Source organism: Leucoraja erinacea, chromosome 4, assembly GCF_028641065.1.
Source record: "Leucoraja erinacea ecotype New England chromosome 4, Leri_hhj_1, whole genome shotgun sequence".
In the NCBI taxonomy this organism is placed as follows: domain Eukaryota; kingdom Metazoa; phylum Chordata; class Chondrichthyes; order Rajiformes; family Rajidae; genus Leucoraja; species Leucoraja erinaceus.
The window spans coordinates 78,830,938-78,844,467 of record NC_073380.1 but is presented as its reverse complement, the minus strand read 5'-3'; the positions used below and the strand labels follow the sequence as shown (position 1 = coordinate 78,844,467).

General features: G+C 43.2%; 1 protein-coding gene across 3 annotated transcripts in view; it reads left to right on the top strand.

Moving 5' to 3' along the window:
- The window catches only part of samd12 (sterile alpha motif domain containing 12), a 120,359-nt gene that overhangs the window by 65,506 nt on the left and 41,323 nt on the right, over window positions 1-13,530 (top strand). For all 3 annotated transcript variants that reach the window (XM_055634600.1, XM_055634599.1, XM_055634601.1), the window contains exon 4: window positions 12,643-12,783. In XM_055634600.1, coding sequence (XP_055490575.1) covers window positions 12,643-12,783 — 141 coding nt within the window. The remainder of the gene's footprint in view (window positions 1-12,642; window positions 12,784-13,530) is intronic.

Sequence of the window (13,530 nt, the reverse complement as noted above, 5' to 3'; positions counted from 1 at the left end):
AGATGAAGGTAAGCAAAAGGTCAGTATTTTTAGTTTAGTTTAGAGATACAGTGCGGAAATAGGCCCTACAGCCCACCAGGTCCGCGATGAGCAGCGATCCCTGCACATTAACATTATCCTACACCCACTAGGGACAGTTCTTTACATTTACAACAAGCCAATTAACCTACAAACCTGTACTTCTTTGGAGTGAGGGAGGACACTGAAGTTCTAGGAGAAAACCCACACGGGTCATGGCAAGAACGTACATACTCCGTACAGACAGCACCCGTAGTCAGGCTCGAACCCGGGTCTCTGGCGCTGTAAGGCAGCAACTCTACCGCTGTGACACAATCTTTTAATTAAAAATGTGCTCTGGAAAACATGTCAAGCCTCCAAATATAAGATATTGAGGGTCATCTTCTCCATTAGCTTCACATTGTGAAAATTGGATTTGAGGCCCCCGAGTGCAACTTTTGTTAAAACTGGAGATGCCCATCAGGCGGAGAAGTTGCAGAAAGCCATCAAATTAATTGAGCAGGGATTAATTAGTTCATAGAGTGCTGCAAGTGAATCAGCGGAAAGGTACAAGGGGACATCATCTGCATTATCCGGGTTTTCCCTGTGTTAAATCGTGTTTGTGTCATTTGTAGCTAATGACCACACTCATCTCACTGTTGCCATCAGGTAGAAGGTACAGGAGCCTGAAATCTGGTGCATCCAGGTTCAAGAACAGCTTCTTCCCCACAGCCATCAGGCTATTAAACCCAACATCAAACAAACTCTGAACTACAACAGCCTATTCAGATGATACAGCGATTGTGGCATGTGTACGGAACGGGCAGGAGGAGGAATACAGGAACTCAACCAGTTCCTTTTGTGCCTGGAGTGAAGAGAACTGTCTCATCCTGAACACAACTAAGACTAAAGAGATGGTGGTTAACTTTGGCAGGTCCAAGCTCCCCCTTCAGCCGGTCAACGCTGCTGGGGCTGACATTGAGGTGGTGCAGACATATAAATACCTTGGAGTGCACCTTGATAACAAACTGGACTGGTCTGTCAACTCTGACTCCCTCTACAAAAAAGGCCAGAGCAGACTCTTTTTCCTCAGAAGGCTCAAATCCTTCAATGTGTGTAATGACATGCTGCACATGTTTTACAACACTGTGGTTGCAAGTGTTATTTTCTACGCTGTTGTCTGCTGGGGCAACAGCATTAGTGGAAAAAACAACAAGAAGCTGGTCAAACTGGTTAAACGACCTAGCTCAGTGCTGGAGGGGAGAGTAGACTCTGGGATGGATGTGCTTGAGAGGCGTATGACGCACAAGGTGCAGGTCATCCTGGAAAACCTTGGGCATCCCCTCCATGTAATACTGGAGAGTCAAAAGAGCACTCGAAACAACAACCGGCTCCTCTCCCTGCCCTGTAGAACGGAGCGGTTCAGGAGATCCTTCACCCCTGCAGCCATTAGATTTTATAATTCAGACTGCTAGGCTGTAGGGGGATGCATTTTTTGCAATTTTTAATAGTTAATTATTGGTCTTTTTAAGTATTTATTGCTCTCAGGTAGTGTCCACAGTGTATTCTATGTATTTTCTGTCTGCGTTCGTTTTGAATCTGTGGGTTTGTTGGTTGGGGGCTTCTGGACATCTGAATTTCCCTGAGGGGATCAATAAAGTATTTATTATTTAATAATAATATTATTATTATTATTATTATTGCACTTTATATGTTTATTTATGTGTATATGTATGGTCTACTAATCTGTTCTGTATTTATGCCTACACTATTCTGTTGTGTTGCAGCAAACAAGAATTTCATTGGCCTATCTGGGACACATGACAATAAACTCTCTTGACTTGACTTGAATTGTGCAGGATGTTCAATTCCACAAGGGAATTATTTAATGCCCAATGGGACAATGTCTCCAACTTCAATCTGGAAGTTGCAAATGTTGAGCAAATGCATCCTCTGGGAATCTACGTTGTGTTCTTACTCCAAGTCTTGTGCACCCACTTTCTGGTCAAAACCATTGGATTCGTTGAGTGTTCTTCGCCAAGGCACCATGTCCTGTAGTTTTTTTGGCTGATTCACGCAGTTTGCATTGCATTTTGTTAAAGTCTCAGGACTAGGTGTGCACTTATTGTGGGATGGCATTAATCTCCAGAAGACTTAGTTTTGAGTGGGTTGTTATATTAAAGCTAGGGCAGTATGATTGTATGAATATAGAAAATAGGTGCAGGAGGCCATTCGGCCCTTCGAGCCAGCACCGCCATTCATTGTGATTATGGCTGATCATCCCCAATCAATGCCTGCCTTCTCCCCATATCCCGTGACTCCACTAGCCCCTGGAGCTCTATCTAACTCTCTCTTAAATCAATCCAGTGACTTGGCCTCCACTGCCCGCTGTGGCAGGGAATTCCACAAATTCACAACTCTCTAGGTGAAAAAGTTTTTTCTCACCTCAGTCTTAAATGGCCTCCCCTTTATTCTAAGACTATTAATATACATGTCCAAAGACAGGGAAGGAGATAACTGACCTTTACTTGATCTATTCAAGATTCAAGATTATTTAATGACCACACAGTCAAGCTGGTGGAATTCATGTTCAGTACAGGATTTTACACAATAAGCTGATTCCAGTCATGCAGACATACAGTTTGTGGTACAGAAGAACACAGTAAGCAGAACATAACATAAAACACAGACAACATACAGTATACAGTGCATGCACGGGGTCGCTTTGTGATATTATCATAGAGTGTTCAGAGTTCGAATTGCATATGGGTAGAAACTGTTTTTGAATCGTGATGTTTTGGCAGGCAGTGAGCTGTAGCGCCTCCTGATGGCAGCAGGTGGAAGATGTAGTGAGCTGGGTGGGAGGGATCCGAAATGATTTTCTTCACCTTTGACACGGACCATTTGAGATTGAGTGATTCTATTGATGGGAGGGGAGTGCTGATGATTTTGGATGCTTTGTTGACAATGCGCTGTAGTTTATTACGGGAGTGAGTGTCTAAACTGCTGTACCAGACTGTTATTGATGAAGTGAGCATGCTTTGGATGATGGCTGTGTAAAATCGGATTAGGAGATGTTTCCTCACTCTGAACTTCTTGAGCTGGCGGAGAAAGAAGAGTCTTTGGTTGGCTTTTTTATAAATGTGGTCTGAGTTGGTTTTCCATTTGAGGTCATTGCTTATGTGAGTGCCAAGAAGTGGTGGATATGGGTTCGCCGGAGATGAGTAGGGGGGTCTTGGGTTGTGCCTTTCCTCTGTGCTTTGTTCAAAATGTCAAGACAATTTGGATTTCCCCTGAGGTGAAGAAGTCTTAACACGAGCCAAAGAATTTGATTTTTTTTTTAACCATAATTTTTACTGTGAAACACACTATACTATAAGTATACTATACTTATACACATTATAAAGCAAACTCAATGCTAGCATTTATTTCAAGAGGGCTTCTATACAAAAACAGGAATGTAATGCAGAGGCTCTATAAGGCACTGGTAAGGCCACATTTGGAATATTGTGAGCAATTTTGGGCACCATATCTGAGGAAGGATGCGCTGGCTCTGGAGAGGGTCCAGAGGAGGTTTATAAGAATGATCCCAGGAATGAATAGGTTAACCAATGTGAGCATTTGTCAGCACTGGGCCTGTACTCGCTGGAGTTTAGAAGAATCGGGGGGGGACCTCATTGAAACATACAGAATAGTGAAAGGCTTGGATAGAGTGGATGTGAAGAGGATGTTTCCACTAGTGGGAGAGTCTAGGACTAGAGGTCATAGCCTCAGAATTAAAAGATGTTCTTTTAGGAAGGAAATGAGGAGAAATGTCTTTAGTCAGAGGGAGGTGAACCTGTGGAATTCTTTGCCACAGGGTTGTGGAGGCCAAGTGAATGGATATTTTTAAGGCAGCAATAGATAGATTCTTGATCAGTACAGGTGTCAGTGGTTTATGGGGAGAATGGGGTTAGGAGGGAGAGATAAATCAGCCATGATTGAGTGGCAGAGTAGACTTGATGGGCTGAATGGCCTAATTCTACTCCTATTCCTTATGACCTTAAGATATTAGCAAACTGGAAATTATGTTTTTTTTAAATTGCGAAGAGATCTGTGTTATTCAAAGGAGCCCTTATAGGGGCATGAGTGAAGTTGGTGGTTGCCTGTGCTTGTGGGGAAACCATCAACATGCTGGAGATACTGTCACTTGCTACCTTACAAAGTAAATTGTTATTCCTTCGTGAACACAGAGCTTCCATGACCTCCAAGCAGCAAATGGTGATGGTTGATTAGTGATGTCTGCAATGATCCAGTGACCTTCAACTCTCCAGATAACTCCGGACAAGATAATGTGTCTGAGGGTCATCAGACATCTGTTGTTGAGGCCTTAACCTGAAGCTTGCAAAGACATTTCTTCCAAAAAAAAAAATGGATTGACAAAAATGTGACATGGTAGCACAGCGCCAGCGACCCGGGTTCGATCCCGACTACGGGTTCTGTCTGTACAGAGTTTTGTACGTTCTCCCTGTGACTGCGTGGGTTTTCTCCGAGATCTTCGGTTTCCTCACAATCAAGACATACAGATTTGTAGGTTAATTGGCTTGGTGTAAATGTAAAATTGTCCCTAATGTGTGTAGGGTAGAGTTAATGTCAGGGGATCGCTGGTTGGTGCAGACTCGGTGGGCCGAAGGGCCTGTTTCCGCACAATCTCTAAAAATAAAAAATAAAAATAAACATAGCATGTAGATGATTTGTTGATGGACATTTCTGTGTCTGTATCCTTTGGTTATTGACTCTTACCCTGTCCTGAACCCTTCAGTAATGAAATGTGCCTGTGATGTTTATTCCCAGGATGGCAGGACTGTCATATGTTGATAGAATGGAGTGACTGGGCTTGTATTCACTGGAATTTAGGATGAGAGAGGATCTTATTGAAATTAAAATTATTAAGGGTTTGGACACGCTAGAGGCAGGAAACATGTTCCCGATGTTGGAGGAGTTCAGAACCAGGGGCCACAGTTTAAGAATAAAGGGTAGGTTATTTAGAACGGAGATGAGGACAAACTTTCTCACACAGAGGGTTTAACCTTTCTCACACAGAGTGAATCTGTGGAATTCTCTGCCTCAGTAGGCAGTGGAGGCCAATACTCTGGATGCTTTCAAGAGAGAGTTAGATAGAGCTCAAAGATAGCGGAGTCAGGGGTTATGGGGAGAAGGCAGGAACGGGGTACTGATTGGGGATGATCAGCCATGATCACAATGAATGGCGGTGCTGGCTCGAAGGGCAGAATGACCTACTCTTGCACCTGTTGTCTATTGTATTACCAATAATGCCCTTACTGAGCACAGCAGCCGCATGCAACAGAAAGCACTCCCTGCTGGTTTAAGCACACTGGACTTTGAGGTGTTGGAGCAGTCAGCAATTTTGAAACTGCCTTGAGCTTATCTAACATCAGCAGAATGTCCTTTTAAATCGCAAGTAAAAAATAAAGCATACTATGCACCTGGTTTATTGACCCTCTTTGTGCGGAGCTTTGAGTTCTGATTTCTGTCAGACGGGGTTGCTATGTTCTTTGAACAATGACTAATATCATTAGGTGTACATCCGATGAAGGGAACATTCTGGCCTGCTATTAAGGATCCTGATTGGAAGGCTCAGTTAATTTGGTAATTAGTGTGGTTTTAGACAGTGATTGTTCACATTATTTACTTCAGGTAAAGTCAATATTTAGATTGTTTAGCACTGAAAAGGAAGTGCTTTATATGATCTTTTTTGGCAGAATTTCCCTTCATTTCGTACAATTTTCAAAATTAAAATTGCTGCACCTGTACTGTATTCAGGGTGGCACAGCGGTAGAGTTGCTGCTTTACAATGCCAGAGATCCAGGTTTGATCCTGACCACGGGTGCTGTCTGTACGGGATTTGGTCCTGGTCCTGGTCCCTCAACACCTCCAAGCTGATCAAAAAGGCACAGCAGCGCCTTTACTTCCTTAGGAGGCTCAAGAAAGCCCACCTGTCCCCCCAGATCCTGACCAACTTTTACCGCTGTACCATAGAGAGTATCCTGACCACCTGCTTCACGGTATGGTACAGCAGCTGCACTGCTGCGGACAGGAAAGCGCTACAACGGGTGGTGAAAACCGCGCAGCACATCATCGGTGCCCCGCTCCCTGCCATGGATGCCCTCCACCGAAAACGGTGTCTGAGTCGGGCTGGGAAGATCATCAAAGACCCCTCACACCCCAACCATGGACTGTTTGCCCTCCTCCCATCAGGGAGGCGGTACAGGAGCCTCAGGTCACGTACCAGCAGGATGAGGAAAAGCTTCTATAACAACACAATCACACTGCTGAACTCGGAGTCCCGACGATAGACTTCTCTGGTCCCTCCGTCCCCCTTTGTTTAATCATTCTGTATTTCCTGATTATTCTGTATCTTCTCTCTTTCTATTTTTTTCTTGTTTTTTCTCTTTATGTACAACTACTACGGTCTGACGCAAAACTGCATTTCGTTGTACTGATACTTGTATTTGTGCGATGACATTAAAGTTGAATTGAATTGAATTGTACATTTGTCCAATGACCTGCATGGGTTTTCTTTGGGAGCTCCAGTTTCCTCCCACGCTCCAAAGACGTGCAGGTTTTATAGGTTAATTGGCTTGGTTTAAATGTAAATTGTCCCTAGTGTGTGGGATAGCGTTGGTGTGCGGGGATCGCTGGTCTGTGCAGACTTGTGGGCCGAAGGGCCTGTTTCCACGCTGTATCTCTAAAGTAATTCCACTGAGATACCTGGGCCTTGTGATATTTCTGTATTAATATTCCAGTAATTATTATATCTTCCATAAAATTTACATGCTTGCCACCAAATTTCACAAGTTATATATTTATTCAATTTTTCATTTTCAATATCCCATTCAAATCTGATTCTTTTCCAGTCGAGTTTAGTTTAATGTTGTACGCCCAGTGAGTTACAGGTAAAATGAAAGTCTTGCAGCTGCATCACACAGACTTGGACAAACACACAAAAGCACACATTGTATGGATTACACAAAATTCTCCAAGACAATAAGAAGAAATGTGCAAAAAAAAACCAAACATTATTGCAAGGCGCCATTAGAAAAAAATTGTCCTTGGCAGTGCAAGAAGTGGTCCATACTGTTCTAATATGGGGGTAGGGTTAGGGTTACACAGATTGTTACAAGAACGTGATAGTTGATGGAAAGTAGCTGTTCCTGGACCTGTTGGTGTGTGACCTCCAGCCTGATGGTAGAAGAAAAGATGGCACGCCCGAATTAATGGAGACTATAATGTAGCTGCTTCTTAATGGTAAGGAGGGCCTGCAATATCTGTACTGAATATGATGCCAAGACCAACTCTTATCTCCCTGCACGTAATCCATATCCCCCGCCCATTCTCTACATATTCGTGTGCCTACACAAAAGTCTCTTCAATGCCGCTATCTTTTGTGCCATGACCCCCAGTAGTGTGCTCCAGGCACTCGTGTGTGCGTGCGTCCATTCAATTGGCTTATTTTTCTTGTTTTTGTGGTTTAATTAAAAAAAATTCAGAACTCAAATGTTTTAATTTAGTTTACTTTAGAGATACAGCAAGAAAACTAACCCTTCAGCCCACCGAGTCCGCACTGACCCCCAGCGATCCCGGCACACTAACACTATTCTACACACACTAGAGACAATTTACATTTATAACAAGCCAGTTAACCTATAATCCTGTACGCCTTTGGAGTTTGGGAGGAAACGGAAGATCTCGTAGAAAACCCTCACGATTACCGGGAGAAGTTACAGACAGCACCTGTCGTCAAGATCCAACCCGGGTCTCTGATGCTGTAAGGCAGCAACTCTACTGCCGTGCCACCATGCCGCCCAATCTATTTAGAGTTTTTGAATGATGGTTAAAAGATTTTAAAATCTTTAAAGTACATTTTAAAACTACTTCAAGAGCCCATGGTATGTTTGCTGCTTGTGAGCTGTTTGGTTTCATAGTGCTGCCAGTCTTTTGAAGGATGGCGGGCGCTAGTGGTGAGCGAAGGTGGCAGGTCAGGTGGAAATCGGTTTAACCCATGCACTCGGTTAATTATTTACTAAGATCAGCTTTTTGCTTGAGGCGGTCAATGAGCTGATAGTTGCAGTGAGTCATTAGTATTGATATTTATGACCAACGATAATGTGCACGAGAGGCAAGCAGCTCTTACAGTGAGAACTAATTACATTAAGAAATTAGCCTGCATTTTACTGCCTGGGAAGCAGCCAGCATCTGATACCCTTAGGGAGCTTTAGTTTAGAGATACAGCACGGAAACAGGGCCTCCGGCCCACCGAGTCCATACCGATCGCCCATTCACACACTAACACTATCACACACACACACACACACACACACACACACACACACACACACACACACACACACACACACACACACACACACACACACACACACACACACACACACACACCACACACACACAACACACACACACATGGGTAAAATGTACAATCTCTGTACAGACAGCACCCGTAGTCGGGATTGAATTCTGGTCCCTCGCGCTGTAAGGCAGCAACTCTACCAATGTGCCGATTTTACTTAACATTCTCTCATACGCTCATCCTCTTGCCTGCTCCAAAATCAATGGTGGTGATCTCTCTTTTGTCGGCTTTAGTTGGAGTGTGGGAGGCAAACCTGCTGTTTGGCACAGAGCCAAACAAAATAAAATTCAAGAAAACTTTCACAGCTGGTGCCTCAAAGTCAATTGTTAAATTAATATTTTTGAATGCTTCGAACATTCAGAAATTTCAAAAATAAATCAAACTAGTAGCTTTGAAAATGAAACAATTTGAGAAATTCTGAATTAACTAAGACTTGACCCTTGCTGCTGTTTCTCTCTTAATACAAAGAGAGCAGTGATGTTGCTGCACCAAGTCTAACATGCTGCAGGTAATCCAAGTTCATTACCCAGCAACTCCATATAACTGTGCTCCCACTTCAGAGTTCATGAGGAGTATGTTGTTGGTGTCCTTGTTTCAGTTGGCAGTAACTTTGAGATTGCAATTTATGTGTGGAAGTCCCCGTCTTTTTAGGGTGAGGTACTGCAGAGTATTATTAAGGCACTGTAGAATGAGGGTGGAGGAAATGAATGATTGAGGACATGTCATAGAAACATATAAAAATAGATGCAGGAGTAGGCCATTCGGCCCTTCGAGCCATCACTGCCATTCAATATGATCATGGCTGATCATCTATAATCAGTACCCTGTTCCTGCTCTCCCACCCCCCCCATACCCCTTGATTCCTTTAGCCATAAGAGCAAAATCTAACCCTCTTGAAAACATCCAGTAAATTGGCCTCCACCCCCTTCTGTGGCAGAGAATTTCACAGATTCACAACTCTCTGGGTGAGAACGTTTTTCCTCTAAGTCCTACACCCACTCAAGGGACAATTTACACTTATAACAAGCCAATTAACCTGCAAACATATACATCTTTGGAGTGTGGGAGGAAACCAAAGATCTCGGAGAAAACCCACAAGGTCACGGGAAGAACGTACAAACTCTGTACAGACAGCACCCGTAGTCAGGATCGAACCCGGGTCTCCGGCACTGCAAGAACTGTAAGGCAGCATCTCTACCACTGCACCACGCCGCCACCATGCCGCCCAATTGTGAGGATGTTGTGAGGAACTTTATTTTTGGAAGTTGGTGCAAATTGCTGAGGCTTTGTCACTGACTACAAATTCTCTGCCAAAATGCAGGCACTCAGAATGGTAACTCAACCAAGTGTTGTAGAGACAAAACTCTGCCTTTGTCAGATGACAAGTTTCATACTGGAAGAGCTTTGGCATTTCAGCAGCCTTAATTTGTCGTCTTTTTATACCAGGTTTATAAATTTCCTGTGAAAATCCTTCCTAGGCATGGCATAAATGAGGATTGTCCTGTTCTCTTGATGTCTGCTATCTAATATCTGCAGACCCCTTTTCAACATTTGAAAGTAGTCAAAGTATTGGATTGCACATTGTACGATAGACTCATGAAGCATTTGTAAGCACTGAGCCCTCCATGAGATTGGACAATCTGAGCAGCTCTAACAGGCCACAATATCATAGATGAGTTTCCTAAGCCCCAGGCAGTGCTTGCTGGTGACATTAAATGAAAATGCCTATTCAATTAAATTGAATAATCTGTTGTTACCATAGATGTGTGGTGAAAGTGGTTCTAATTATGGGCATGTTTGGGCTCTTTAAAAATGGGCTCTTTAAAAATGGCTCTTTAAATTATGCCACATGCCGCAGACCATTTACTCAAAAACAATCAAACTCACCGCAGTTAAGCTGGGTTGACAAATATTAATGATTAAAAGCTATAAGTACTTGGTGAATTTACCATTCTCTAACCTTTCTTTTTCATTTCTGTTTGGCTAATAAATCATGGTTGCTATTTACAAGATTATGTTTCAGTCATTCTTTGACAGGTTATTGAATACATTTTATGATGATTTACAGTGACTTTTAAATGCATTGTTTGTATTTTGCACTGCATTGCTATTCGAGTTCATTGATCCTCTATAAATACAATGAATTATGAGCAACCAAGAAAATGACCCTCTGCAAAAAAGATGAAGTCATCACTGCAGTGGACCTGGGAGAGCAATGCTAATGAATTCAATGAATATGAACCACTAAACTGCCTCTAATGAAGGGTCCGTTTTGCTTATTAGGTCAAGCAACCGCAAAATATTGCTGTGGGAATTTGTGACGGTATCGTGGACAATTCTTACATGATTGTGTAACTTCAAGCTTGCTGTTCATCGCCCTATGTGGAGAAGACCAGATACCATGTGGACAATGCTCTTTACCTAGTCACTTCATTTTCATGCTAAAGTTAATTTAGTTTGAGAGATACAGGCCCTTCGGCCCACAGAGTCTGCGCCGACCAGCGATCCCCGCACATTAACACTATCCCCACACACAATTTATACATACACCAAGCCAGTTATCTGACATACCCTGCACGTCTTTGGAGTGTGGGAGGAAATCGAAAATCTCTGAGAAAATCTCGGGAGAACATACACACTCCGTACAGACAATATCCATAGTCGGGATCAAACCCGGATCTCCGATGCTGCAAGGCAACAACTATACCGCTGAGTTACCGTGCTGCCCTGGACTGGCTGCGTTCAAGATGAGAGGGGATCTTATGGAAATGTATAAAATTCTTCAGAGCTAGATGCAGGAAAAATGTTCCTCTTGTTGGGGAGTCCAGTACCGGGGTCACATTTTAAGAATAAGGTGTAAGCCATTTAGTACTGAGAAAAACATTTAGCACTTAGGGCTAACGGAATCAAGGGATATGGGGCGAACAGGGTACTGATTCTGAATGGCGTACTCCTGCACCTATGTTTCATTCTGCTTGCTCTATTCTGATAGCATTTTTGATATTGCACTGGAATATTAGTTATTGTTGGGGTGGGGTGGGGGGGGGGGGGGGGGGAAGGTGGTCACATATATGTGCAGTAGTATCTTCACTGCCAGGATGACTGACTTGACTTTGCCTGGGTTTGGTCGTGATTCTGGATTCCCATGAAAAATGAGCCGACTGCACTTAGATGAAGTCACTTTGTGCCAACCTTCGCTCCGTTGGTGATCACGAGAACTGCAAGGATAATGCTCATGTTCAAACCATAATTCCAAGAAATGCCTGTTGGTTTGAAGGCTAGGTGTTATGACATTTGCAATTCTATTTAGCTTCCATTAAATTCAAATGGTTTTGAGTGTGCCTCTGACTAACCTCTCAAATAAGCTTTAAATCTGAGTTTGTACTTTAATTGACAATTATTTTGACCTTCCATCATACAGCTCCACAGGGTAAAGCTGATCACATAGGATGTAAATCTGATCTTTCCAACCTGAGTAGTTTGTTTTTCCATTTATGTAAATTTTGACCATTCCAGTTGTAGGTGTGTTTATAAATGCTCAAGTTAACTGTGTGTTTCCGGTTGGTGGCGCGACTCACATCGCAGCGGCCCCTGCAGCCTGACTTTTAAAACATTTTTGTCTAGTTAAATGTAGTTGTTGTGTTTTTTTAATATTATTTCTTTTCTTTTTTTAAATCTCTTCTCTGCATGGGAGACCCGACCTTTACCCTGTGGGAGCGTGGGGAGCGGTAGTGGCTCGTTGCTGCGGCCCAACTCCGGAGCTCGGAGGCTTCAGCCACAGGTCCGGTGGACTGTGATATCGGGAGCTCCCTGGTCCGCTTTTCGGAGTTCCGCAACGCAACTTCTCCCGCCCGTGTCGCAGGGTTGGAGCGACCCGGAGCGGGGTCGTACATCGCCCGGCGTGGATTTAATGGCCGCGGGACATTCCAACGCCCGCCAGGGGCTCCCTGTTGACACATTTAGAGCTGGAGCAGGGCCGTACAGTGCCCGTACAGCGGCCTTAATGGCCGTGGGACTTACTATCGCCTGCCTGGGGCTTCAACATCGGAGGAGGAGATTCACTGTGATGGATATTTGTGTGAATTGAATTGTTTGTGTGACTTGTAGGAATTGTTTTGTTTGTGTGGCTATAGAAACAGAGTTTCGTTTGAGCCTCACTGAGGTTCAAATGACTGAATAAATATTGTATATTATATTGTATTGTATTGTGTTCTTAGGTCGAGCGCTTCTGCGATTGACAGATAAAAAACTGGAAAGAATGGGTATTGCCCAAGAAACACAGCGACAGCACGTACTCCAGCAAGTCCTGCATCTGAGAGTCCGGGAAGAAGTTCGAAATTTGCAGCTACTGACTCAAGGTACGGAATACAGGCTTGGATAGAGGTACTTAGCCAAATTAGACTTTTAAAATGTATAAGATAAATGAATTCAGTAGATATTTATCCTTGTCTATAGCCATCATTTGGCTGAACTTTGGTTAAAGGACAGATTTTCAGTCAAGCTTTTGGTACAACATTGTAATGTTATTATTGAAGTTGTTATCATTTGGGATACATAAAATACTATATTAACTATGTTTTAACCATTTTGGGTAATATGTTCTTTAGGATAATTCAGAAATGCCATTGGAAAACGTTGTTTCATTATAGAAATTCTGAAATTACATTTTGAAATGACAATAGACAATAGACAATAGGTGCAGGAGTAGGTCATTTGGCCCTTCGAGCCAGCACCGCCATTCAATGTGACCATGGCTGATCATCCCCAACCAGTACCCCGTTCCTGCCTTTTCCCCATATCCCATGATTCCGCTATTTTTAAGAGCCCTATCTAGCTCTCTCTTGAAAGCTTTTGACAATATAACATTCGGCTGTAAAACCCATTTATAATATTCCCCCTTTCTTCAACTCTTATTACTAATTCCAATTGTACTACAACATTTCCATTCTGGGACGACCATGTCCTCCAACCCAAGCCTCTTGCTCCTCCCTTCCCTCTCGCGTCCCATGGACTGTTGTACCTTCAACCATTTGTCTGTTCATTCTAGTAGTTTTCCTCTTTGTCCCATTGCCTTCTCCTTGCTTAAAACCTCCCTATTTCTTCAG